At 36.4% G+C, this 25,583-nt stretch overlaps 5 protein-coding genes and 2 pseudogenes across 9 annotated transcripts; 3 read left to right on the top strand and 4 right to left on the bottom strand.

Annotated features, from left to right (window-relative positions):
• The first annotated feature begins 180 nt into the window (after positions 1-180).
• Positions 181-2,018, top strand: LOC147949378 (uncharacterized). Of its 2 annotated transcripts, XM_087478619.1 has the most exons (4): positions 181-319; positions 404-770; positions 856-972; positions 1,576-2,018. In XM_087478619.1, exons 2-4 carry the CDS (start codon positions 405-407, stop codon positions 1,837-1,839), a joined length of 747 nt encoding a protein of 248 aa, XP_087334745.1. In that variant the 5' UTR covers positions 181-319; position 404; the 3' UTR covers positions 1,840-2,018. The 2 variants fall into 2 exon arrangements, with proteins under 2 accessions (XP_087334745.1, XP_087334750.1); XM_087478624.1 differs by lacking the exon at positions 181-319 and having other exon boundaries at positions 376-770.
• A 496-nt stretch (positions 2,019-2,514) lies between these two features.
• On the top strand, positions 2,515-3,903 carry LOC104745057 (transcription factor ALC-like). The gene is made up of 5 exons (XM_010466226.3): positions 2,515-2,906; positions 3,032-3,103; positions 3,201-3,266; positions 3,350-3,415; positions 3,509-3,903. The coding sequence occupies exons 1-5, from the start codon at positions 2,697-2,699 to the stop codon at positions 3,695-3,697; spliced, it is 603 nt and encodes a 200-aa protein (XP_010464528.1). The 5' UTR covers positions 2,515-2,696; the 3' UTR covers positions 3,698-3,903.
• Positions 3,402-12,162, bottom strand: LOC104757537 (DNA polymerase alpha catalytic subunit-like). Of its 2 annotated transcripts, none has more exons than XM_087475809.1 (31): positions 10,878-12,162; positions 10,612-10,782; positions 10,443-10,526; positions 10,280-10,354; positions 10,120-10,184; positions 9,857-9,947; positions 9,580-9,765; positions 9,200-9,363; positions 8,980-9,094; positions 8,508-8,684; positions 8,322-8,435; positions 7,957-8,076; positions 7,551-7,865; positions 7,381-7,470; positions 6,929-7,047; positions 6,768-6,840; positions 6,619-6,675; positions 6,414-6,506; positions 6,208-6,330; positions 6,034-6,131; positions 5,910-5,955; positions 5,708-5,821; positions 5,518-5,601; positions 5,229-5,435; positions 5,061-5,137; positions 4,729-4,948; positions 4,548-4,601; positions 4,324-4,443; positions 4,161-4,235; positions 3,922-4,067; positions 3,402-3,744 (listed from the first exon to the last, which is right to left on the bottom strand). In XM_087475809.1, the coding sequence occupies exons 1-30, from the start codon at positions 12,009-12,011 to the stop codon at positions 3,927-3,929; spliced, it is 4,602 nt and encodes a 1,533-aa protein (XP_087331935.1). In that variant the 5' UTR covers positions 12,012-12,162; the 3' UTR covers positions 3,402-3,744; positions 3,922-3,926. The 2 variants fall into 2 exon arrangements, with proteins under 2 accessions (XP_087331935.1, XP_087331930.1); XM_087475804.1 differs by having other exon boundaries at positions 3,905-4,067.
• A 145-nt stretch (positions 12,163-12,307) lies between these two features.
• Positions 12,308-14,803, top strand: LOC104745065 (subtilisin-like protease SBT1.9). The gene has a single exon (XM_010466237.3). It carries the CDS (start codon positions 12,479-12,481, stop codon positions 14,693-14,695), a length of 2,217 nt encoding a protein of 738 aa, XP_010464539.1. The 5' UTR covers positions 12,308-12,478; the 3' UTR covers positions 14,696-14,803.
• Positions 14,804-14,868: 65 nt separating this feature from the next.
• On the bottom strand, positions 14,869-16,160 carry LOC104745075 (mitogen-activated protein kinase kinase kinase 20). Its single transcript, XM_010466250.3, has one exon. The coding sequence runs from the start codon at positions 16,058-16,060 to the stop codon at positions 15,020-15,022; it is 1,041 nt and encodes a 346-aa protein (XP_010464552.1). The 5' UTR covers positions 16,061-16,160; the 3' UTR covers positions 14,869-15,019.
• Positions 16,161-21,681: 5,521 nt separating this feature from the next.
• Positions 21,682-22,489, bottom strand: LOC104745083 (protein RALF-like 34 pseudogene; annotated as a pseudogene). Its single transcript, XR_015572767.1, has one exon. The product of XR_015572767.1 is annotated as a protein RALF-like 34 pseudogene (transcript).
• Positions 22,490-23,164: 675 nt separating this feature from the next.
• Positions 23,165-24,382, bottom strand: LOC104745093 (transcription factor HEC1 pseudogene; annotated as a pseudogene). The gene has a single exon (XR_015574651.1). The product of XR_015574651.1 is annotated as a transcription factor HEC1 pseudogene (transcript).
• Positions 24,383-25,583: the final 1,201 nt, after the last annotated feature.

A 25,583-nucleotide genomic window follows, 5' to 3' on the forward strand; every position in this document is an offset into this window, starting at 1 on the left:
GCTTAACATTTGTGGACTCAAAACTAGACAACAATTGTAAATCATGGTCTTTTTTCCCCTTAATTAGATTTGTTAAAGACCTTTTTTTATCCTTAAGTAGCCAAAAAATCCTTGTCCCAAAAAATGAAAGTTATGTGCATTATTTATCGTTTATAACTTTATTTGGTATTATATATTTTTCCTTTAACTGAGATACAATTGATATATTTTGTGGTGATAAACGTCTTGTTTTCTGTATTAGTTTATCAACAAAAAAAATCCAATCCTGACCACTCAAGTAATTTGCATTTTGAAGACAAGAGTTCACGGTGAAACTTAGGTTAACTACTAATCCTTATTTATACTGTATAAGTTGATTTAGCACCTCTCGTCTCTCAGGTAGTATTTTTTTTTTCTTCAAAAGTATGGATCAAGACGGAGACAATTCTCGGATTCCCGATGATGATGCTGACAGTTCTTTTAGCTACCAAAGGCTTTTGTTTGAAGACGACTGGCAACTATGGGACACTTACCCTACTGTCGTTGACGCTACTGCCACATCACCATATCCAACGGCTGAGATGAGCTACCAAAGGCTTTTGTTTGAAGACCAGTGGCAACTATGGGACACTTACCCTACTGTCGTTGACGCTAATGCCACATCACCATATCCAACGGCTGAGATGAACTATCATAACCGTACTGTTGACGCTACTGCCATATCACCAGATCCAACGGCTGAGATGAACCATGATAGCCTGACAGTAGAGTCCCCTCCTCGTCCAATCGTGGTAATTATCTATTTTATCAAATGGTTTCTTGTTTGAGAGGAGGAATAAAGCTTTTGGATATAATAGACTTATGGAAATTGTATAGGATCAACAATCCATCAGCCAGTGGCTCCAGTCATCATCGAGCAGTGAGCAATCTGAAACAGCATCGCAAGAATATTATGTAGATGTATCCTCTCCTCAACTCATCCTCGCGTCCGAGGTATTGTATATTATATCTTAGCATTAAAATATATGTAGAGCTTATGAAATAGTAGTATTCGGGGAATTAAGATGGGAAACTATTTCCACACCACTTAAAATGGAGAAAGAATTATTTGTTTTCTTTTCATAGATATTTCGTGGAATTTACGTTACCATTTCGCGCGTCTTTTTGTTTGATTTTAAAATTTCGTACTTGCGTGGGAAAATATTAGATATTGCTATTACGATAAATCTAACTTTCTTAATGAATCTACATATGATAGATTTTTGTTAGATCAAGTATTGAGTTACTAGCTATGTAATAAATGTAAAAACTTTCACCACATTATTAGTTGTGAAACTTGTATCTTTGAAGTTAGAACCTTACAAATTTGTGACTTGTGAGAGATAACATTGAACGTTAAATAATGCTTCCAAGTATTGATAAATTAGTCGGATGCATTTGTATTTTAATTTTCCAAAGGATTGCATTTATGTAAGAGACTAGAAGGACTCCCGTTAATAAGATTATATGTTCCATTTCTTGAATAAAGAGTTGTATGTAAGGAGTTGTAGAGTTTGTATACGGAAAAGTTTACTAATGATTTTTTATTTATTTTAGGAACAATTGATGAATGTCACCGAACATGTAGGAGAAGAAGTCAACACTGGGTTAACCGTTGAAGTCATTGATGAGAACCTAAGAAGAAGGCCATATGAAAACAGCAATGATGAAACGGAGCCATGTGTGATCTGTCAGCACAAGTTGAAGAACGGTGAAGAAGCTGCGAAACTGGAATGTGAGCATGACTTTCACTTCGAGTGCATCAAGAGCTGGCTAATGGTCAAGAACAAGTGTCCCCTTTGCAACCAGAAAGTTGTTTAAATGTTTTATGAGGGTAGAAACATGTCAAGATTGGATTTTTAACTTGATTTCAGACTACCATTGCTTTTGCTTTTATTTCCATTATCTTCCCTTCGGATGCTAATGAATAAGGAACATATGATCTTATTTGCAAGTTGAATGCCTTTTTTTTATGAAGTAAAAGATTATTTGCATCCAAACTCAACTCTTTTATGTGGTAACCAATTATATTATCAAAATTTCAATAATTTTTTTTTTCTTAAACCTGAGGGACAAGGACAACAAGCGAAAAAAAAAAGGATTAGGGTTTTTTTGTAAATTGTCAAAAATGGTGAAACTGTTGCAAGACCTTACTTTCCAAGTAATTGTCCTATTTCATGTTTAGTCGTAATAATAATTAAATGGTATACTTTATGGCTATCAATGGCCTATCTTATCAATACCATTATTGTTTCAACCGTTTCATTTACTAAAAAAGTTAAATATCTTATCTATATTTAACTTATCACATTGATAAAAAAGTATATATACAACAAAAATGTTTGTCCTTTTATACTTGGTGGTTCAAAAAAAATATTTACTTTTATCTTTTCCTTCTTTAATTTGGGTTAAAAATCTGTTCAGTTCTTTAATTTTTAACTATAAAAGTTGAGAAGTAAATAAAAATTACTGAAGGGAACTAACTATTCACAACACACAACTACACAAGTGATGTGAGTGAGAGACACCAGATTATGTCTATAGGGATTCGACACGCCACTCACTCTTCAGAACCTCACACTCGCTTCTCCTAGGGGCGTGACCACACGCACCTACCTCCCCCGCCTATAAACCTTTTACTACGAAAAAAGCTATACACAGAGTTAGTAGAGAGAGATATGGGTGATTCTGACGTCGGTGATCGTCTTGCTCCTCCATCTTCTTCCGACGAACTCTCCAGCTTTCTCCGGCAGATTCTTTCCCGTACTCCGATAACTCAACCTTCTTCTTCACCACCGGAGAGAATTGTTTCCTCCGCTGAGACCTTACCTTCCCTCGGTCATGGAGTCTCTGAAACTGGCCTAGACAAATATGCTTTCGAAAACAAGGTAAAAACTTGCTTTATTTGGAGTTGCCAAGATACTTCACTGTCTTTTGTGGCTGAGAAAGAAAACAAAACTAAAATTAGTGTCTTTTTTTTTTTGTATGCAATAATATAATGGTAACACTAAAGAGAAATGGAGGTAGACAGAAAAATTCGTTGAAGAGGAACATTGATGCACACTTCCACAACTTGTCTGAAAAGGTTTCTTCTTTTTTCTCCTTTAAAGATTCTTAATTTCAAAAGAAGAAGCCTAATTTAAAGATTTTTAATAATAGAAGCTGAGTTTTGTTTTTTGCAGAGGAGGAGGAGCAAGATCAACGAGAAAATGAAAGCTTTGCAGAAACTCATACCCAATTCCAACAAGGTATACATTGTTTTCTTTGTTTTGCAGAAACAGAGATTGTGAGAAACATTGTTTGTTTTGATTGGTATTTCTTTTGTTTGTAGACTGACAAAGCCTCAATGCTTGATGAAGCTATTGAATATCTGAAGCAGCTTCAACTTCAAGTGCAGGTTTTCTTTAATTACTTACTTGGATCACATACAATCAATGTCTGATTTGCAAAACCTATCATTTGATTTTAACTTAATAACTGCTTAATGCAGACTTTAGCCGTTATGAATGGTTTAGGTCTAAACCCTATGCGGTTACCACCTGTTCTACCTCCTACACAGACAAGGATCAATGAGACCTTAGAGCAAGACCTGAACCCCAACCTGGAGACTCTCCTTGCTGCTCCTCACTCGATGGAACCACCTCAAGAAATGTGCTTTCCCACAGCCACTCTGCTTTAGAAAATGATGATGATCCGGCGTCAAACTGGTCATGGTTCCTCTATTACCTGCCAGACACAAGAGTCCAAAATGTTTGTGAGTTACAGTATTGGCTAGATTTCAATGTTCAGTTATAGTTATGCTAATAAGCTTTAGGACTGAACAAAATTGAGTAGTTTAATTATAATGATGTCTGAAGAAGATTATATAAAAGATTAATTTAGTTACATGTAGATGATTATTACAACTATCAAATAGCTATGTCTGTGAGTTGCAGCCTTCCATAAGCACAACGGTCTCTAATACTTCGAGTGATGGCTGCTGCTGATTCAACCGCAGGCCTTATCTTCGTCATTGCTTTCTCTACTTGAATTCTCATGCCAACATCCATCTGTTATTTCAAATGGCAGTGATAACTTTAGGGATATAGACAAGACAAATTTATATCCATATTACCAATATAAGAATCTCGTTAAGTAGAAACCTTTTCTAGAGAGTATTGTGTGTCTAAGATGTGGCAGAAATATGACAGTTGCTTGTACAACTCCGCTTCAGTGTACTGTAATAAGACAAGGCTCAAAGTCAAGAGTTGTTAGTCTGTTAAGCAATAGAAAGATAGGAGTTATAAGGTCGATGAGGGGATATACCTTTCTTAAAAGGGTTCCGTTACAGTTAGGATAGTTTGGGCAAACTGTGCCTCGTTCACGTTCACCAAGCAAGCGAAAGTTGGGGGAGCGGGTTGTGTGCTTGCAAGACTCGTCATCACACTGTAGAAGGGAAAATGTACAAGAAAACGTCATAATCATAACTTAATAAGGAAAAATGTTCAGAATTACGGGAAAAAAAAATGAGGCGAGAAGGTTTTACATACCACCATTATGCCTTTGTAATACATTGACACAAATCCATCAAGCTGTCTTTTCACCTGAAAGGTATGAGAATGATTTAATAACTAAAGCATCTGTCCTGCAGGCCAAATCATAACGATACATATCTTTTTTATTCTGAGAAACTTAACAGATTAGGATCCTTTCCAACAAACTTTGACTTACCTGGTTAGCTATCATAGCAGGGGATATTCTTCCAGTGATATCATCCTGCTGACATTTCGGGCAATGCAGTTTAAGCCAGAATGAGGAATCAGATTCCTCTGTTTCAGGTGTCGCAGGTTTCTTACTGACTGACGCACAAACAGAACTAGCAATAGATGGACAGTTGAAAGAAGTAGAGCAGCTGGGGCATGTTAATGCTAACGGCTCACAGCTTTTATATCTGCATTTTTTACATGTAAATTACGTTGTTGGGGATTTTGTTTTATAGGAATATTGCCAATTCATGGAGAAAATATATGATATCAAATTACAAATAGGAAAGATATCACTACCTTTCTTCATCGCTTGTAGCAAATAAGAGGGAGGTCGAAGGATCACTGCTCGTGGCATTGTTTGATTTGCTTTGGTACTAGAATAACACATTGTTTCCAATCAGTTATCATGAATTCATGATCACTGAATAATGGATCGATAAGTGGCTTGAATGAAAGCTGTTATACCTTTGATGGGTCAAGTCCTAAACACTCGGCTAGACGTTCAGGACTTGTTCCTTGAATCTCTGCGCATAGACGAGACACCACCGGATGAATCTGTTGTGCCAAGTAGTAATCTATATCAACCAACCATCTGCTTCCGTCTGATTTCACCTCATCAGGATGCCTAGCACGTTCAGCAATCCCTGCTGAACTGGCAGAGCTAGCATTACCCTGCACAGAGGAAGCATAAAAGATTTAGTAGGAAAACTATAGAGTATCTGATAATATTTAGCTGGGCTTCTGTGTTGGAAACCTGTTCATAGCAGATTATATATGGCACAGTATCCTTAGCATTGAAACCTTCTTTATAACCACGTTGCCTCATTCTGAGTGCAACCTGAGAAGATTAATTTGGCCACACAAATCAGAGAGTTAAGTTAAGTAAATATATGGAAAGCATATATCCAGGGACAAATGAAGTGAATAATAGCTCTCATACTCACTTGAACGTGTGGTTGGCTTTTGGAATCAGGATAAGCTGCAGGCGGTTTAGTCAATGTCTTGGTGATGACATACTTCTCAAGGGCAACTTGCCCATTTCTCATTTCCTCTTGTATCTGTTGCATGGACAAAGCAACACGTGTTGGATGATAAAGAACACCAAAGTAATTAGCGAAGATTAATAAAAATGATAACAAAGATTACCTTCATTAGTTCGTTATGAATTGCTTCGACAACATCCTCACATGACCTGCAAAGACGAAGAGGCTTGTTGTGCTTGCACGAGAGAGTAAAAAAAATGTTCTGTAGTGGATGTTTCAAAACATACCCTCCATACAAGATTTTACTCAGGCATAAATCTCCTATTTCCTTAGAGAGCAAGCTCCAATCTCGACGAACCATATCCACACCTTTTCTCTCAATGTCCTGCATTGAGAATGCATCTAGTACCCAGAATTTTCTAAAAGAAAGGGTACGCAAAAATATTTATATAAAAGATTACCTCGCAAGGCTTCCCATTCTTAAACAGCAACTTGACAGCAGCATACTTCTTTTTTCGAAGAAGCAGCATTCTCTTGTATATACCATCACAGTCAATTTTTAGACATCTATACTTCTTATTGACCTAAAAAAACCAAAATCAAATGTCTGATACTCGCACCTTCCCCAAAGACAGCAAGATAGAGACAAATTTATAATCCAACCTACCTCTTGGATGACTTTTGATTTAATGGCTTTCACCTCTTCAAGATCATCTAGTCCGCTGTGAATCATGATTGAATCTGTGTCACCGTATATTACCTATGTAAACGCAAGATGTTTAATTCTAGACTTGATAGAGCAGAGATGTTGAAACATTTTACTAATTTCTCTTCTGAAATGAATTTCCTGAGACTCGATGTGTAGGAGATACCTCTAGGTTTAAATGATTCTGGACAAGATCCACGGTTCTTTGCAGGATCTCCCTTCCCTGCAATGATAAGGAAATTGGCCTAATCACGCGAAGAATAGAGAAAAAGAAAACAAATAATGTCACTCAAAAACACAGAAAGCATCACTTACCTGTAGTGTTATGAGTTCTGCTAAAGGCTTAGCATAGAATCTTGAATTAGAAAACCCCAGACATCCATACATACTGTGTTTAGAATGAATAAGAAATCATAAACATCAAAATGCGGTGATTAGCAATTATTGCCGACACAAGCAAAACCATGGATGCAAACCTGTTGGCTGTGAGCTTTAATGCCTGCTGTCGAATGTCAAGCTCCCAGTACTTGAGACCTGTTTCCTTCTTCATCTTTAATTTGACGCTTTTCCTTATACTAACCAAATGTTCCATCAACTAAAACAAAGACGGATAGTGGGATTCTTTATTAGACTGGGAATACCAGAACAAGGAGAAAAACTTAAAGTCGTGGCAACGAGAAGTGCATATAGCAATAATTTAGAAGATGATGTCAAGATTAATTTTACTTCAACTACAGAAAACAGCAGTCACTAATACAATTCTGAACAGGCAACAGCTAGGTCGCATTGGTCTTAGTAAAAGAAAATGAGGCAAAATATTACTTTTGGTTGGTGGATTTTCTGACTGGGTTGGGGTAAATTATAGATTTGATGTTGAAAGACCTATAACAGATCGAGAATATATACTGGATCGATAATAGTTACAAACCTTTGGAAGAATTCCAGGTGTCTGACTCAAAGGTAAACGAGGAACTCCATCTTCAGATCGTGGTATAGTCGTAAAACAGATATTGTATTCCTGAAAATTTCATGACTCTTATCTATCATGCAGGCAGAAACAGCCACCAAAGGCTTGAAAATAGAAAACAATCTGCTAACCTGTATAATAGAAGGGTAAAGACTATTGAAATCCAGAAGCAACACATATTTGTCATATAAGCCTCTCTTTGGCTCCAACACCAGTCCACCAGCGTAGGCTGGACCTTTTTTTGTTTTGCTGCCCTTAGACGGATCATTCTCCAAAGCCATGTCAGCATCTAATTCATCTACATTGCGTTCCTCTGGACCATAATTCATTCTTCTTTTTGATGACTTTATTTCCTTCATACGTTGTGAAATTTTGTCTGGGAGAATGTACTTTTTCGAGTGGAATGTATGTAGTAAGTAGTATTCGATCCTCTGCGCCCTGGCTCCCTGGTCATGAACAAAAAAATGCATAAGTCAGCAGCATATAGCTTCCCGGGAGAGAGAGTGAGAGAAAGAGAGGAGAATCAGGAGTCATTACTTGAAGTGTTTTCCCCCAAAGATTGCCACTTATGTTAGTAAGCTGGAGAGTGAGAGGAAGAACACTTAAGTGAAACATGAGCTCCATGGATAACCATGCATCCGTCTCACCACATTCAATCTGAAAACCAAAAAGGTTATAACAAGCGAGGAATTAAGACGCAGTCATCACTCGTCAAGCTTACATGAACTGTTGTTATCTGCAAATCCTTTACTTCTACGTATGACTGAACGATTTTATTCTTCACCAATATGCACCAAAAAATTTCACTCGCAAGGACTCATAACCTATATTAGTATTGTGGCAGTACCAACTCATGCGTAAAACAGAGATGAGCAGGCGAGCAGGCTCATTGAAGAACTTACAAGTTCACCAAGTGTTTTGGATGACTGAAACATTTTGGGAATATCATTGGGCGCTATCTCTTTCCTGTCCCGGTTCAGCTGTGTCTTTGAAAGGTCCGTTAACGAATAACTGACCTACAAGAAACAGATGATTACACATCAGGGAGTGAGCTTCAACTTACTACTTACGAGAGTTGGGTACCATACCTGCTTTAACAAGTCACGAGAACATAGATCTGTATCACACAAGAGCCTTCCAGCAATACAAGACATGAGCCCTGGTGTAGCTCCAGACCCAAAATTAGTGTTTCCTTTAAGCTTAGGCATGAAAGAGCGTTTAAGTCGGCCAATTTTGGACCACATGTTACTCTGAACTTTGCAAGCCTGCACAGTAGTAAGAACAAGACAGACAATGTTCAGATCTCTATTACGTCACCATCACAACACGAGAGACTGGGAAAAGAGACTAAAGGATGTACAATGCATAAAAAAAACTTGCTGGCTTATTAATGTTAAAAATCATCTAATAAGCCTAGGAGACAAGGGCCTTACAAAACTGATATGAGTCAAATAGCAGCACATTGTCCAGGTCATGTAAATGAAAAAGTACATCATAGAAAGAAAAAACCTGTAACGACACTACCATTTTTCTAAATGGTAAATAGAGATTTTGCTATACCTGGGCTCTTTGAAGAAGAACATCCAGATCAAAACCTGATATATTATGTCCCACAAGAACATCACTGTCCAATTTGTTCAACTCCAAAAACAATCGGTTCAACAATGCTCTTTCACTGCAGTAAGAAAAGGAAAAAAAATGTTGAACAAAGCAACATGAACTGCCAAAGATATATATGGATCATAAGCACATCCTATTTAGTAACAGAGCTGCAACACACCTGTTTTCAATACTTAAAACACTGCAGCCATTCTTTAGATTTCTGTCAGCCACTTCTTTTTTCCAACCAATTGGGTAACCAGTTCCTTCAGGAGTCCTAACAACGGTGAAATGACTCAGAATACCAGATCTCTTTCTTTCTGGAGCTGGCATTGGAACATCAATCTAAAAAATCAAGGAGCACGCACATCATATGTCAAGCTATTAATGTAGACATAATAGCGTCTTTGAGCAAGAAACAATCGTCCAAAAATGAGCAGTTATATAGAACCACATGATACGAACACATACTGGTGATTGTTAGTGTCATGATCAAATATCCATATTCTTCACAAAGAGAAAAAACGGCAAAGAAGCTTTGTTTAAATGTTGTAAACCAACCTTGGCGTTGTGAAAGCATAGAATAGATGCAGAAACGATTTCGCTTATGTTCTGCTTTTCATTGACCATAGTCTTTAAATTTATGGCTGTAACGACAGCAGGAGGATGAACCACCTTGTCCTCCGAAACTAAAACAGCGATATCCTTGGGAGAGTCAACAGTAACCTCAAACTTGCACCAGCTCACCTGCACAAGTTTCAAATCCTCTCATTATTGGAGATAAACAGAACTAGAAAATTACTGATAATATGATTATGCCACAATTCTAAGGTCGTACTCCTGCAGAAGGTGAGCAAGTAGAGAAGTTTGAAATTTTGAGCCAAGAAGGTCCCATGATCTTCCTCTTAAGAATAAAATGCTCCAAAGCACTGCACATAAATTAACTTCGATAAGGTTGGAAAAATTGCACCGTGCTAAATCGACATAGCCAGCATACATAGTAAACTAAGAAGTCTACAAAAGACTAGAAAATACAAACTTAAATGACCAACTACCAAACAGAGGGAAAGGTAATGAAACTAAGCAGTAAGACGCCAGAACCTGGTATGAGTCCCGAGCAAAGCACAGAAAGACTCGCCTTTAAGATCTTCTGGAAATGGACGATCCTGTGAGAACAAAGAAAATATGTCATTAGTGTTGAGATGTAAACAAATTAACAAAAGAAAGGATGAGTTTTAGTTTGATATTGCAGAGCTGAAACCTTAAATGGATAATTTATCTTCAAAACAAATTGTTCGCCAGCAGGAACATCCGGTCTCTCAAAAGCATAATTTCTCTGATATTTATCCATAAAGAGCAGAATAGAAAGTAAAACAAAAAAGTATTGTTGCAAGATACATGAAAAAGTAAATAAATAACCAAACCTTGACAGGCGCCATGCTAAAATTTGAAACATTGAGTTGTAACAATTCCTGAGAAATTTCGTTCTTCAGTTTTGATGCCATTTCCTGAGAAGACACATCCAACAAGAATAAATACCATCGAAAAAGATATTGCTTCCTCCAAGCATGTAACACAGTCAGTCAAACTCACATGTAATTTCCCGCGAAAGGATTCAGGAGAAAGTCGAGAGTCTTTCACCTCTTGCTCGAGCATGATTAGTTCATGGGAAGGAAATATGGAATCATTTGGAACAGCGTAAACACATCTCTGAATATTCTTAACTACCACACAACAACTCTTGTACGTATCTCCCATTTTAACCTGAATTGTAAATAGAGAATGTCCAAATTCATATCTAGATTAACGCCACATAACAACTTTAAACAAAATTGAGTGAAAAATCCCAAGAGATTCACCTTCCCGAAGAGATATATTGTGCCCATGCTGGCGCCAAAAGCCTCCTCATAAGCGTCAAGAATGTAGAAATGAAGTGATCCATCAGCATTCAAATCAAACTCAGTTTGCCCTTCACAACTAGAACCAAGTAAGTCCCTATTCTCAGTTCCACCTTTTCCCATCGCTTCCTTCCAACCAGCAGTGGCGCTTAAAGCCGGATCCGTCTCTTTCATATCAGTTGTTGCATTCAATGTAAACACCTCCTTTACACCTAACTCCGTCTTCACCTCAGCGTTCCTTATCTTCTTTGATCCATCCTCTATAACACTATCACTTCCAGGTAAATCCATACTCTCAGAAACATACGGAGGAAGGACTTCAGACTCTACCATATCTTCCTCTTTCAAATCTTTCATTAACACATTCTCCATGGAAACAGAATCACCCTCGTACACTAAAGGTCTTGGTTCTGGTTCCTTCATTTTCATGCTTGAAGTAACAAAACCCAGTTTTTTGTTCCTAGAGATAGTAACTGGAACAGTACCTGTTTGTTTCCTTCTCTTATGCCTTTCCCTATCAAGATCATCTACAGTAACTTGTGCAATTACCTCATTGAGTATACCCTCGCACTTCCCTGTATCAGTCTCTTTCCCCTTCTTGAAACTTGAAGATGTGAACATAGAAGAAAGTCTACCTTCACCAGTGATAGTAGCAGCAGCCTTAAGCGCCGGATTCACCTTCTTAACCTGAGGTTGCTGCATCATTTCTTTCCCTTTCTTCTTCTTCTTCTTAAGTCTGCCACTAAACCTACCACCGTCATCTGATTCATCAGTCGATTCTGGTCCACTTGGTTTCGACCAATCCTCCTCCTCACCTTCGTCGAGGTATCCCAAATCGCCACCTTCCTCGTCGTCGACTACAAATCCGCGAGCCTCCTCGCGTCTCCGGGAAACAAGTGCGTCGTACTCTTCATCATCAACCGTATCGAAGATTGGCTTCTCTAGCCTAATATCGTACCCACCACCTGAAGCTGATAGATTCCGAAGTCCCCCTTGTCGAATCGCCTTCAGCCTCTCGAGTGCGTCTTTCCGACTCGACGCCTCCGCCCCTCGGCTGCGTCGTCGGCCACCCTCCGTCGAATTATCACCGGACATTTTTCAATTCCGGCTAATTTGGGGATTTTGGGGATTTTTTTTTTTTTTTGAACCTCGAAGCTTAGCATCCGATTTACTGATTTAGGTTAAAGACACCAATGGCAATGGCGGGAAAATCTATAAGACTTGGCGCGATGCATTTGCAAAATCTGAATCCAACAACGCTCTCACCTACCCTAATACTCCCCCCCCCTCAAGCCCAATGGGCCTAACATCAATAGGCCTTGTACACTTTAATAAACCCAATGGAAAGAGAAAAGTAAAAAGAAACAATGATGAGAGGATGTATTGCCGACCACCTAAAACAGCTTTACCAAAAGCAAAAGTCAAGTAAAGGTTACAATCTCTCCGACTTTGAATCATAATCACAAAAATAAAACATCTCTTACAATACTATAATCCATTCTTACCAACAACCAGAACGCAGTTCAGTTTAGTGAGACCAGAGAGAAAAAACTTGCTCAGAGATGGCAACTACTACCACCGTCGTGATTGTTATGATCATCTACTTCTTCGTAGCGGTTGCGACGGCAGAGACCTCTACTTACATCATCCATATGGACTTATCCGTTAAACCGTTGCCATTTCCCGATCACCAAAGCTGGTTTTCCACAACTCTTACTTCGGTTATAACCGGTAGAAAACCAAAGATTATCTACGCTTATACCGATTCGGTTCACGGGTTTAGCGCGGTTCTCACCAACTCCGAGCTCCAACGTCTTAAAGACAAACCCGGGTATGTCTCTTTCACCAAAGATTTACCGGTTAAGCTTCACACCACTTTCTCTCCGCAGTTTATCGGTCTAAATTCGACATCCGGTACATGGCCGGTCTCGAATTATGGAGCTGGTACATTCATCGGTATTATAGATACCGGAATTTGGCCGGATAGTCCCAGCTTTCACGACGATGGGATTGGTTCGGTTCCGTCTAAATGGAAAGGAGAATGTCAATTCAATTCTTCTTCCTTGTGCAACAAGAAACTAATTGGTGCAAGAGTTTTCAACAAGGGTTTGTTCGCCAACAACCCTGATTTGAGAGGAAGCAAGATTGGTCAATACTCTTCACCTTACGATACAATCGGACACGGCACTCATGTTGCAGCCATTGCGGCTGGAAATCACGTTAAGAACGCATCTTACTTCTCTTATGCGCAAGGAACCGCTTCAGGAATCGCACCGCACGCACATATAGCAGTCTATAAAGCCGCTTGGGAAGAAGGGATTTACGCATCAGATGTAATCGCAGCGATTGATCAAGCGATCCGAGATGGAGTCGATGTGATATCTTTGTCACTAGGATTGAGCTTTGAGAATGATGACGGCGACGAAGCCGATGGTTTCGGTCTAGAAAATGATCCGATTGCAGTAGCAGCATTTGCTGCGATTCAAAAAGGCGTTTTCGTCGTTGCTTCAGGTGGTAATGACGGGCCTTACTACTGGAGTTTGATTAACGGAGCGCCGTGGATTATGACGGTTGGAGCTGGAACAATCGGTCGGCAATTTCAAGGAACCCTAACGTTAGGAAACGGAGTTAGCTTCAACTTTCCGTCTCTATTTCCCGGAGATTTCCCTTCAGTTCAGTTTCCCGTGACGTACATAGAATCTTGCAAAGCCGGAAACAAGACTCTTGCTAACATAATTGTTGTCTGTTACGAAAACGTTAACATCGAAAGCAAACTACAACAAGCCAAATCCACCGGAGCTGCAGCAGTAGTTCTAGTAACAGATAAGTTACTTACGGAACAAGACACAATCGAATACCAGTTTCCGGTAGCATTCATCAGCTCAAAGCACCAACAAACTATAAAAAGCTATGCATTGAGCAACAACGCGACCGCGAGGCTAGAGTTTCGGAAAACGGTAATCGGGACAAAACCAGCTCCAGAAGTAGACATATACAGCTCGAGAGGTCCATTCACAAGCTTCCCTCAAATACTCAAACCGGACATTCTAGCCCCTGGGACACTGATACTCTCTGCTTGGCCACCGGTTAAACCAGTAGCAGGAACTACAACAAGACCATTACTCAGCGGATTTAACCTCTTAACTGGGACATCAATGGCTGCACCTCATGTAGCTGGAGTAGCTGCGCTTATAAAGCAAGTCCATCCAAATTGGAGTCCATCGGCTATAAAATCTGCAATTATGACAACGGCTTTGACTTTAGACAACCCTTTAGCCGTTGGAGCAGGACATGTGGGCACCAAAAACGTCTTGAACCCTGGCCTAATCTATGATACAAGTCCACAAGATTTCATAAACTTCGTTTGTCACAATGCAAAACAATCAAGAAAACTGATCAATATCATCACAAGATCGAATCTTTCCGATGCGTGTAAGAACCCATCTCCATATCTCAATTACCCTTCAATCATTGCCTATTTCACGTCTGATCAAAACGGTCCCAAGACATTTCGGAGAACGTTGACGAACGTGGGAGAAGCAAAGAGAAGCTACAGTGTGAGAGTGAGAGGCTTGAAGGGTCTAAACGTCGTTGTAGAGCCAAAAAGACTAATGTTCAGCGAGAAAAATGAGAAGCTAAGTTACACTGTGAGATTGGAGAGTCCGAGAGCGTTACAAGAGAACGTGGTGTATGGATCGGTGAGTTGGTTTGATGAAGATGAAGCTAAGTCAGAAGTTAGCTGTTCTGTGGTGGCCACGAGCCTTGTCCAAGAGTCTTAATCTTCACTTTACAAAGGATTTTGATTATTACCTTATATGTCCGCATGATTTGTCTAAATATCACATTCACGGAGAAAGAGAATTGGGATTATGGATCATTTATACAAATTGATTGGTGTGTCTATATATACTAAAGAGAATCAAGATTTGGGATCATTAATACAAAACTGGTATTTACATGTAACAAATTTCTGAATTTCTAATAACAAAATATTTATACAACGAATTAAATTAGAATTGTTGGATCTGACTAGGAATATTAAAAAAAAGCTCTAGCCTTTTCTCTGCAACTCTGTTTTTGTCCCCTGTTTTTAATCACTACCGTCACCGTACGGTGACCCAGCTATTTGTGACAGACCAATCAGGGGTCGAATCAGCCGCCAAACTCGTAACCCTCTCCTCCGGTGAATCGATCGTTTGTGAACCGGAAGAAACCGAAACCCAATCGGGAAACTCGAAAGGGCATCTCGGCGATGTAGAAACCTCCTTCTCTGTTTTCAAGTTAACAACGAAACCTTCTTCTTCTACTAAACCGTCGTGATCAAGATCGACGGCTACAAACGGATGATGTAAAAGCATCTCAGCCGTCCATCTCTTCTTGGGATCTTTAACAAAACACTTTGTCAAAAAATCTCTTCCTTGTTCCGACAACTCCTCGGGAATCAACGGAACCTCATCACCAACACCGATGCGTATCAACAACGACATGAAGTTCGATCCTTCTTTAAAACTCCACGCCGTTTTGCCACTAAACATCTCAACTACAGCGCATCCCAAAGCCCACACGTCACCTTCTGATCCATACTCGTTATCGTTAACAGCTTCCGGCGCCATATACAACGGCGTACCTCTAATCTGAACTCCTTCGTTTAACGCCGTTACTTCCCCAACTCTCTTAGCCAATCCAAAATCAGCAATCTTAACGGCGCCGTCACCGAACAACAGAATATTCCCGAGTTTTAAATCGCAGTGAGCGAATCCGTTAGCGTGGATATGTCTTAATCCTCGAAGCACCGATCCTGTGTGACGACGTACGGTGGATTCCGGTAGACCTTCACCGCCTAGTTTCTTGAGATAACTCTCTAAGCTCCCTCTAGAAGCGTATTCCAAGAACAAGTTATGCATCTCTTCTCCGTTTTCAACCGTCCGATCATCGCCGAAACACCGTACGATCTCGTCGCATTCGTATCCGAGTTTGTCTAGAACTGCTTTCTCGTTCTCTAGCGAAGCAGCGCCGTATGAGTCTGCAGATTTCACGGCCATGAACGTTGGAAACGCTCCGGAACCGTTATTAGACGGTGACGACGCTAGACTCACTGTAGAAAACGTTCCGTATCCGATCGTTTCTCCTCGAATCCACTCCATCGAAGCAAACACGATTTGTATGTAAGGGAATTCAAAGTTTGATTTGAGAGAAAATAAAATAAAGAAACAGAGCACAAAAGCTCGTGACGGTTAATGCTACTTCCTGGTGCAAGTTCCTCTATATATATATACACTGTTTTTTTTTTTTGTATAGAGAAATAAAAATAAAAAATTTTAGGTTACGATTTTTTTATTTTTGTAATAATATAATTAAATTTGCAAAGTCTGAATTGTTGGGAGTAATTAATGCACGTGACGAGAGGAGATTTTTTCTTTGTTGGGCTGTTAAACTAAATGTTATTTTAAGCTACGTGATATTTTTTTATTATGATATTAATAAATATTATGGCACGACTATTGTTTTTTGTATAACTTTGAATATCATAGACTCACGAGGTAGATATTTTTTTTTTTTTAGTGGTAGTAAAGTAGTAACATGCTTGATAATTTAATGAGATCATTGATCGTTATTGTTGCTAATAATAAGTCAGTTTCTATTGAATTTGCGTTTAATTATGTAACCAACTCAGTTTAGGTTTCAGAAACATGCGTGATATGTTATTATTAGAAATATTGAAAACGTATTGTAGAGATTGAAAATTTGAACTTTATTTTCAATCTCGCATAGATTGATGTGGATCGATGTGTATACATGAAGACTGAAGAGAACTTTATTTATAGTATTTGTACTTAAAAGTGATTGTGGTTGTAATAGCAATATTTAAATAAACAGAAATTAGATTTGTATAATACAGATAATATTCTTTTCTTGGCCTCTGCTCTGGACTCTCCTCATTTCATATGTTGAGCGAATAAGGCATAGAATAGAATCCTCCTCGCATATGCCACTCCTTCGTAGCTATCCCTGGTTATAATTACACGATTAGTACTTCGCTAATCACGTTCAGAAGTCAGAACTCATATTACATAACATGATTTTTGTAGTTAGGTTAACCCAAATATACAATACATAAACATATGTGCGTATAGAAGAATAGAAAAACTACTAATGCAACTTGTAACTAAATCATGGCCATCCAATCACCGTGCTTTGCACAACCAATATATATTATTTTAAAAGTAGCTAGGTAGATATTCAATTTCGACCATATATATAAAACTATACAAAGCAAGTTGCCATTGCAAATTATTTATATTTTGTTTGTACCACCCAAGAATCAAATCCTTTTCCGTTGCAAACGCTTTAACATTAATATTCCTTCCTACTGTGCGATAAGCCGCAAAGTGGGGATTTAATTTAGATTTGGGTCAGTTTAGGTTTATTACTTTTGCTAATGACGACTTCTGAATATTGAGTAACATACGTGTGCTATAAGCTTATTTTTTGACATGTCAATATGTCATATAGTATAACTTATATAAGCTTATAACCATGCATGCCCGATCAATTCACAACGATGACCAATAAAACTGATTAACTAGCTATATACTTTTAATTTATACAATAGTTGTTTAGATGTGAGCTCTATAGGTTTACTTATAATAACAAAACCTTGGCATGTGAGCTCTATAGTTTTACTTTAATATTCTAAATTTTACCATTTCCAATAGTAACGCAACTCATCTCGAAGCTTCATCAAGCTTTCAACAAAAGAAAGGAAAACAAAAAAGAAGTTTATCCGACAACTCTCCAATCATTTTTTTATTATTTGATTAATCACATATCTATTATAATAATGCTTTTATGTAGTTTACTTACTTCATGGCCAAGGCCAACTTGCCTGCCCAAGTCTGGATTCCTATGGCCATGACTTCATTAAAATCATTTAATATGTATGTATGTGAACAGATTATATATATATTCTAATCTAAGTTTATTTTTTCTTTCAATTTCATGTGTAAGTAATTATGTTGTAACAGTTAAATTTTAAAAATGGCCAAGAAAAGCGCGGGTGCTTCGCACTGAAGTCATTCGACCCCAACAGACTTACGCAAGTTGCGGCGGCTCTGTTTTTTATTTTATTTTATTTTGTTTATATCAGTACATAAACAATGATATTGTAATTAAATTTCTTGTCTATGATATTTTAGAAAAAGGGAAAAATATAATTAATTAACGTTGTAAGTTTGTAACGGAGCCTGACGAAGACAAGTTGAAAGAAGAAAGGGAAGGTTGTTTTGTAAATTAAATTGTAACACCGTTACCATCACATGCTTCATTTTTATAGAATCTAGAGTGGAACTTTAGAAAAAAGAAACGAAAATGGCGTCCATACGAACCAATCAAATGAAAGCGTCACATGGACGTGATCCCTAGCCATTAGATTGAGTGGAGTTGCGATCTCTACGAGCATGTCTACTAGTACAACTTGCATTGGCTATTAAATAGTATATAGTCTTTATATTGGAAAACAGAGAAATGTGAAGGTAAAATGGATATGAAATTATGAACCAACACCACCCAGGCGACTTGGATAATTCACTGAATCCGAGGAAAAGAGCAGCCTACTTGCTTAATGCTATCCTTTTTTTTTTGCTTATTAGTAGTATTATATTATAAATTCAGGAATATTAATTTATTAGAAAAAAATATGGCGGCCCACAGTTTATTTCATGGATATTTCATCAATAATTTTGGTATCTTTTGGTATAGTCAGCCCTCTTTAACAACTACTTCATTTTATGTGAATTTTCATAAATTATATATAGATGTAGTTTTCCAATAGTTTGTGAGGCATCTTCATATCGATCACGTCAGATTCGAGATCTTTTTAATATATGCATAGTGTAGTGTGGTACCACGAAAATAAATTTATCGTACAAGTATGTAGTATACACCTTAATTAATCTCTCCAGAAACCCTATCTGATCATATCATTGTGTATATAATATAAAAAATTTTCATAGTTTCAAAGTATAATTTCCCAATCCCACAGTTATGTACGTTTGAAAATCTCATTTATAATAAAACGGAAGTACACAACTTTATTTTGTATGTAGACTATATAATTTGAATAAGTTGGTTACAAATAGGTTATACATTAATTGGTTACAAGTTAAATAATGAGTGTAAACTTAATTTATTTTCTGAAGATTTTATTATTAGAACACGCTGTTTTCAAAAATCTCAAAAACAATATTCTAAAGAATCATTTGATATCATCTAACTTACCATTTTAATTTTATTTATCAAATTATTCATCAGATAAAATCTTTTGATATCTAACTTACTATATTAATTTGTTAATTATCATTATACTTCACCTCTCATCTTTAATATGACTCTATTTTGTGAAAGAAACAAATTATCGTATTATCTATTATAATTAAAAATAGTTTTATTTCTAGATATATCATAAGTTGAATTTTTAAAAACAAATATAAATTGTTCAATCTATGAAATATTCAAGCTTTAGTAATATTTTTTTTTAAATAATATCTATTGAATTAAAAAATTTACTGAGTAACGGGTCAAAATTTGAATATTTTAAATTTAATTTAATATTCTTTTGTTGAATTTTCTAATTTTATATAATATAATAAACTTTAAACAATTTATTTTGAAAGATTTTTAAAATATTGAAACTTGATATTTTGAAGAATATCATAAACATTTAATAGATCAAAAAGATAGAAATTATAAACACTCTATATTGATTTGTTATAGCAATGTCAATAATATGTCACTATAATATGAAAGAATTTCAAGAAATCACGTATATTAAACAAAAAGTATAACAATATATTAAATTACTCATAATATAATAATTCGCTTTTTAAAAACTAAATTTACAAAATTATGTCTTATAATGACATTCAAGTTATGATGTAAAATATACATTGTTGAAATAACTTGACATATATAAATTAATACAACATATTAAAATTTTCTTTTAAAATATAAAATATACAAAATTTTGTATAAAATAAAAATTAACCAGTGTTATAGCACGAATTTTTATCTAAAATCATTAGCAATATAAAACTTACAAAATATGTGTCTTTTTCAAGCCATCATATTTAGCATATGATTTTATTGCATAATGTTTTATCCAAATTTTTTTAGAAAACAATCACATAAATTATATTTTACAAAAAATTACAATATAAATAAAAGAAATTTCAATCCGTGCTCTAGCAGGGATCTTAATCTAGTATATATTGAAGTAGGATTGTGAAAATATTACTTTGGACAAACCAAACACATGTTTCAAGTCAATAGCCTAATTATATTCTTCATTAATTATAGGATTAAACGTATAGATCTTTCAACTAAAGTTGCGACGAAATAGTATATATCGGTAGGGGTCATAAACGACTGTCTATTTTAACGTTGAATCAGAATATAGTTGGTTTTTATTCCACGTTCGAATTCAACTTCAACGTGCAAGTAGATTTAACCTTGTAGGCAAAGTCAATAGGGGTCTTTTGAAGATATCCAAAGTTTTGGAATATTCCTTGTAATATGGAATTTAGATTGACCCCTTTGAATTAGGAGAGGGCAACGTCATATAACACTCTTTTATCATTTGCATAATCTTTTTTTTTGTTACTTTTCGTATGTTACGAAAGTCAAACTAAAATATATATCTTTTGAGAGAGAGGACGATTAGTCTTTATTAAAATTCAAATGTTGGTCATCTTTAAACCAAACGCATAATCAGCCGCCAAACGCAAGTTCATGCATTTCAATTTAAACATGTTTCTACTAATCTTGACTATTATTTATGAGTTTGGGTCAAAGGTAAATCCTAAAACATACAAAATACAAAGTCGTTTTTAATTTTTCTTCCAAGATTGAAATTTTGAAAGAAAAGGCAAAAATGCCGTCTATTGACCGTTGAAGATAAAGATGAGCTTCTTATGTTACACGTGCATGTTTTATCTATTATGGGATAACATGGATATATTGTTAGGTTTTGCAAAATTGAGTATCTGTAAGCATGAAAACGATGCATTTTTTCTGCTAATTAATACGTGGTAGAACTAAGTGTTGTTAACATATATACTGTATGAATATGAATATGACCTTTTTCTGCAACCACGCCTCTACAACGTGTTTGAGAACTATACGTTCGATTATGATTTCACATTGAAGAATGTTGCATAGAGTTCTATCTACGTGCGTGAAACTTAACATTTTATTTATACAGCGCATGGCTATAAAAATTACAGTCAATACTGTATTGCTTTTGTTTTGTTTAAAAAGACCATTTACATAACTATTGATGCATGATTTGCGTTTGTTTTGTTATGGCATCTTACTATTTACTTACCCATGCACGTTTTCGATTCTGAACTCAGATTCTAAATAATCAATAATCTTAGTCTACACTCTACCTAGCTATACTAACCTAACCCCAAAATTCCTCAATTGGGCCAAAGTAATAGCCCAACAATGTCAAAAACAACGATAAAATGATAACAAAGGCCCAAACAACAACCACGGCCTAAACCATATATTTATTTTTAAAAATTCGAGTTCAGATGAAAATATGGAAATTGGAACATGATCAAAATCAAATAAGTCCAAACACATGTGACCCCGGAGTTAACTCCCCACAAACAGTACAAACAAATAATTAAAAAGGCACCGACGAAAAACGAAACCAAAACAAAAAAAAATCAGTTGCAAAATTACCAAATCCACCCTCATGAACTTTAAGTTAAAAAAAAAAATCACCATTTTTAGTGCATTGTTCTTGAGCTTACACATTACTAACCCCAAGGGTTTAAAATTTTAACGACCATAACAACTAGTAATAATAATCAACCAGGTTTAATTTAACAAATTACACATCGGGGGAACATTACACAACAAACAAATACATAAAAATCCCATATGGTTGGCGAAATTACGAAAATGCCCAATCCATATGCTTTTTTCATCTAAAATCTCCGGCATCGAGTGATCGACGAGCAACCACGGCGGTACGGATGAACCGGACCTCTGGCTCTGTAACAGTTATGAGTGTAGTAAGATCTCCCAGATCTGGGAGGACACGGGACTCGATTCGCTGACAATGCACCGTACGATATGTAATACTTCTTTCTCCGCCAGTACAACGACCGTCGATCTACGCCGTCGTCGTCGTCTTCCTCCTCCGTGACTTCGAAGCTTTCTTCGCCGTTGATGATGTCGAATTCGTCGGCGTGAGGGATCGGCCAGTCGAAACCGTCGGGTAGAAGAACGAGAGATGGGTTATCGGAGAGAGATTCAGATCTAGGGAGTGAAACGAAGGTGAGAAGAGAGACAATGAGGATGAGATTGAGAGACGAAGCTGCCATGGTTGTTGTTGGAGGGAGACGAAACCGAAGAAAGAAGAAAAATAGACTTAGTGACAAGTGAAGTCACATGCGAAGAGGTGTTACAGTTGTGAAAGACTATGCTTTTTTGAGGGTTCTAATTCAATGCGCCATTTATGGACCTCGAGCTTTGTGCTTTGTAAAATTCTTGTGAGTGTGAAGATGAGTCATCTGGTGGGACACGGTGTAGGATAAGAGATGTGAGGATGAATTGGTTATGAACCGTTTGATTATTAGCTTGAGATTAATGGGCTGGGCTTTCTTATGGTTCCTTTTTATACTATTTGAAACTCCCTTTTAGGCCTTGGTTCCAAAATATTTCCGAAGTTTTAGCGAAAGACCAATCCCATTGACAAGGCCCAGTTCAAACTTCTAAATACTTAAATTGATACTTTATGACTAGTTTCTATATATGGGTTTTAGAGAATTTATTATTAATCTTTTGGACATTATTACTTACCTAAGTCCTAAGAATTAGAATAAGACGCAATACATACAAAGATAAATGAATGGATAATTTTTGGTACGTTACGTGCCTAACGGTTCAAACAAATGATAAAAAAACATACATACGATAATAATGAAATGTAGAGAAAAAGTTAATGACGACTTTTAATGTTCTGGTGTTAGTTATATTATCAAGTACTGTTGTACTTATATTAACAGTATGTCAGTATAAAGAGTAGTACTCTCAATTCGTGATATACATTTATTTAAAAAATTAAGAAGAGTACGGATATTAGCATGCATGTTACAAAAAGCATTTATATCATTACACAAGTCAGTTGGACAACAAAGAAAAAAGTACAGAAAAGAGTCAACACTTATTACACAAGCTGAAACTGAAAAGCATATATATCATTAATGCTTTAATTATTTCATTAACAAAGGATTACAATGATAATAGTAGTTCCTAATTTACAAACCCGCTCCAACAACCATGGAGAGTCTTCTTGGCTTTAAAAAACGATCACTTATCTAATTAAACAAGATAAACAAAGTTAACAGTCTCTCATAGTTTCTTTAATATGAATTAATTCTTCCCTCTCCAGAATCTTTTTTTGTTCTTCCTTTTCTCTGACATTAATATTATAATAATAAAATGATAATCATCATCTAAGAATCTGTGCATTACCCACCATCTGATGAGTCCCCATTGCCCCACACCCTTTCATAACAACTCCTCCTCCTCCGCCGCCACCACCACTCGCCGCCGTCATTCCACCGCCACCGATCATAACCCTTCCTGTTCCACCGCCACTAACCACCGCCTGCTCCTCCAGCGACTGCACTTGTTTCTTCAAAAACTTTACATAATGAATAGCTTCGTCGAGCATCGAAGCTGTATCCATCTTCGTCCCACCAGGAACAAGCCTTTGCAAAATCCGAATCCTCTCGCTTATCCTCTCCCTCCTATGCCGAGCCGCCACGCTCTGTGGATCTTTCGAGATCCTAACGTTCCTCCTCTTAGGTGGCTTAACCGCCTCGGGATCTATATGTATTGGTTGCATCACGGCGATGCGAAAGATCATCTCTCTCATAGCCGCCATGTTCGCGCTGTTGTTGTTATTGTTGTTACTGTTGTTTCTTTTGTCGAGCAAAACGGAAGAGTAGGCTGTGTTGGGAGAGAGAGAAGAAGGGTTAGTAAGTAAACCTGCCGAACCGTACCGGAAACCTGGTTCGTTGGTCATTGAATGATCAGAGTGGTGATGGCTTGAGTTGAAGAGAAAAGGGAAAGTGTTGTTGTTGTTATTGTCGGGAGAGAAGAAAGATGAATTATTAGGGTTACAGAACTCATGAGGAAGCTTCTCCATCTGATGCATCATCATGTTCATTATGTCAGAATCCATAGAGACAGAAAGAGAGAGATATGGAGAAGCTGGTAAAATGGGTATGGAGAGAAACTGGTAAAAAGCGTACAAAACGAGATTTTAGGGTTTTTCTTTTAGGTGATTGATGATTGATGATGAGAGAAAGAGACGGTAATGGCAATGGTACTAGTTCTGTGCCCAATCAGAACTCAAGCAATACAACAAGAAGTGGAATGATTTATATAGCAACTTGTGGCCCATCAGTCTTCTTTAACTTATACTACTACATATATATTAAAATTTACACATATCTATATTATTAATTTCACAGTATTTTTGAGAAGAAGGCTTGGAGTTCAAAGGTATTTACAACCAATGCCATTACCATAAAAATACTTTAAAAAAAAATAAAACAAAAAATCAAAATATGCAAAATAAGGTATGTTAATTAAATATTCTCCTATCAATCCAATATAATTTTCCTAAATTATCTCCACCTCTGAACCTAATTTTCTGCAAAAACTAAACAAAATTTTTGCTTTTCCAATATAGAAAACTCTATATTTATTTCAGTCAATCATATTCAATTACTTCAAATTTTTTAATTTAAAAAAAAATTCTTCTAGGTTTTCCGTCTTTAATATATAGAAAATCTAAAGAGTTCCTCTACTAAATATAAAATATTTAATCTATAGCAAGATTTGTGGAAAAGTAACATTACCAAATAAAATCCCTAAAAAATACATAAAACAAAAAAAATTTAAATTCCTAAACAGTCAGATTTATGTATAGATTAATTTTTATAAATGTTTTAAATATATTATTTAATAAAATTTAATAAATTTAAATTATTATGGGACGGATTATGATCAATATTCTTATAAATTTAAAATGTCAATAATCCATCGCTACGACCATCAGTATATTATACTAAAAAGTAATAAATTTCTAACGATATAGATTATAAAGAAAATATAGGCATGTGGTGTACCGTTAAAAGATGGTCATTACAATTAAGTCTATCGGGATTACGGATTTTAGCAAGGTATGTCTGCGGTTGGCGGGTTGTCCCAAAAACTACAAATATAAGATTAAAATAAATATATTATATATAAATAATATTTTTACATAGTTCTGTATATATAATACGTGAAATATGTGATAATGTGAGGAAATTTAAGTTATACCAATTAAGATAACTCCAAAATATCAATACTATAAGTTATTTAAAAATTTCTTTTTTTTTTGCCACTAAATTTTTTAAGAATAATTAATATAAAATTTAAGTTGAGGATATGCTTGGGCATAACTTTAACGACCACTGTCTTAGCAGGTTGACCCGCTGCGGTCGATGAAAAAAGAAATGTGGACCGACCTGTTTGACACCTCTATATACATGATTATTATAAACAAACGGGTACAACTTAATAATATAAACGGATATT

This window comes from Camelina sativa, chromosome 2 (assembly GCF_030686135.1).
Source record: "Camelina sativa cultivar CO46 ecotype springtype chromosome 2, ASM3068613v1".
NCBI classification, from domain to species: Eukaryota; Viridiplantae; Streptophyta; class Magnoliopsida; order Brassicales; family Brassicaceae; genus Camelina; species Camelina sativa.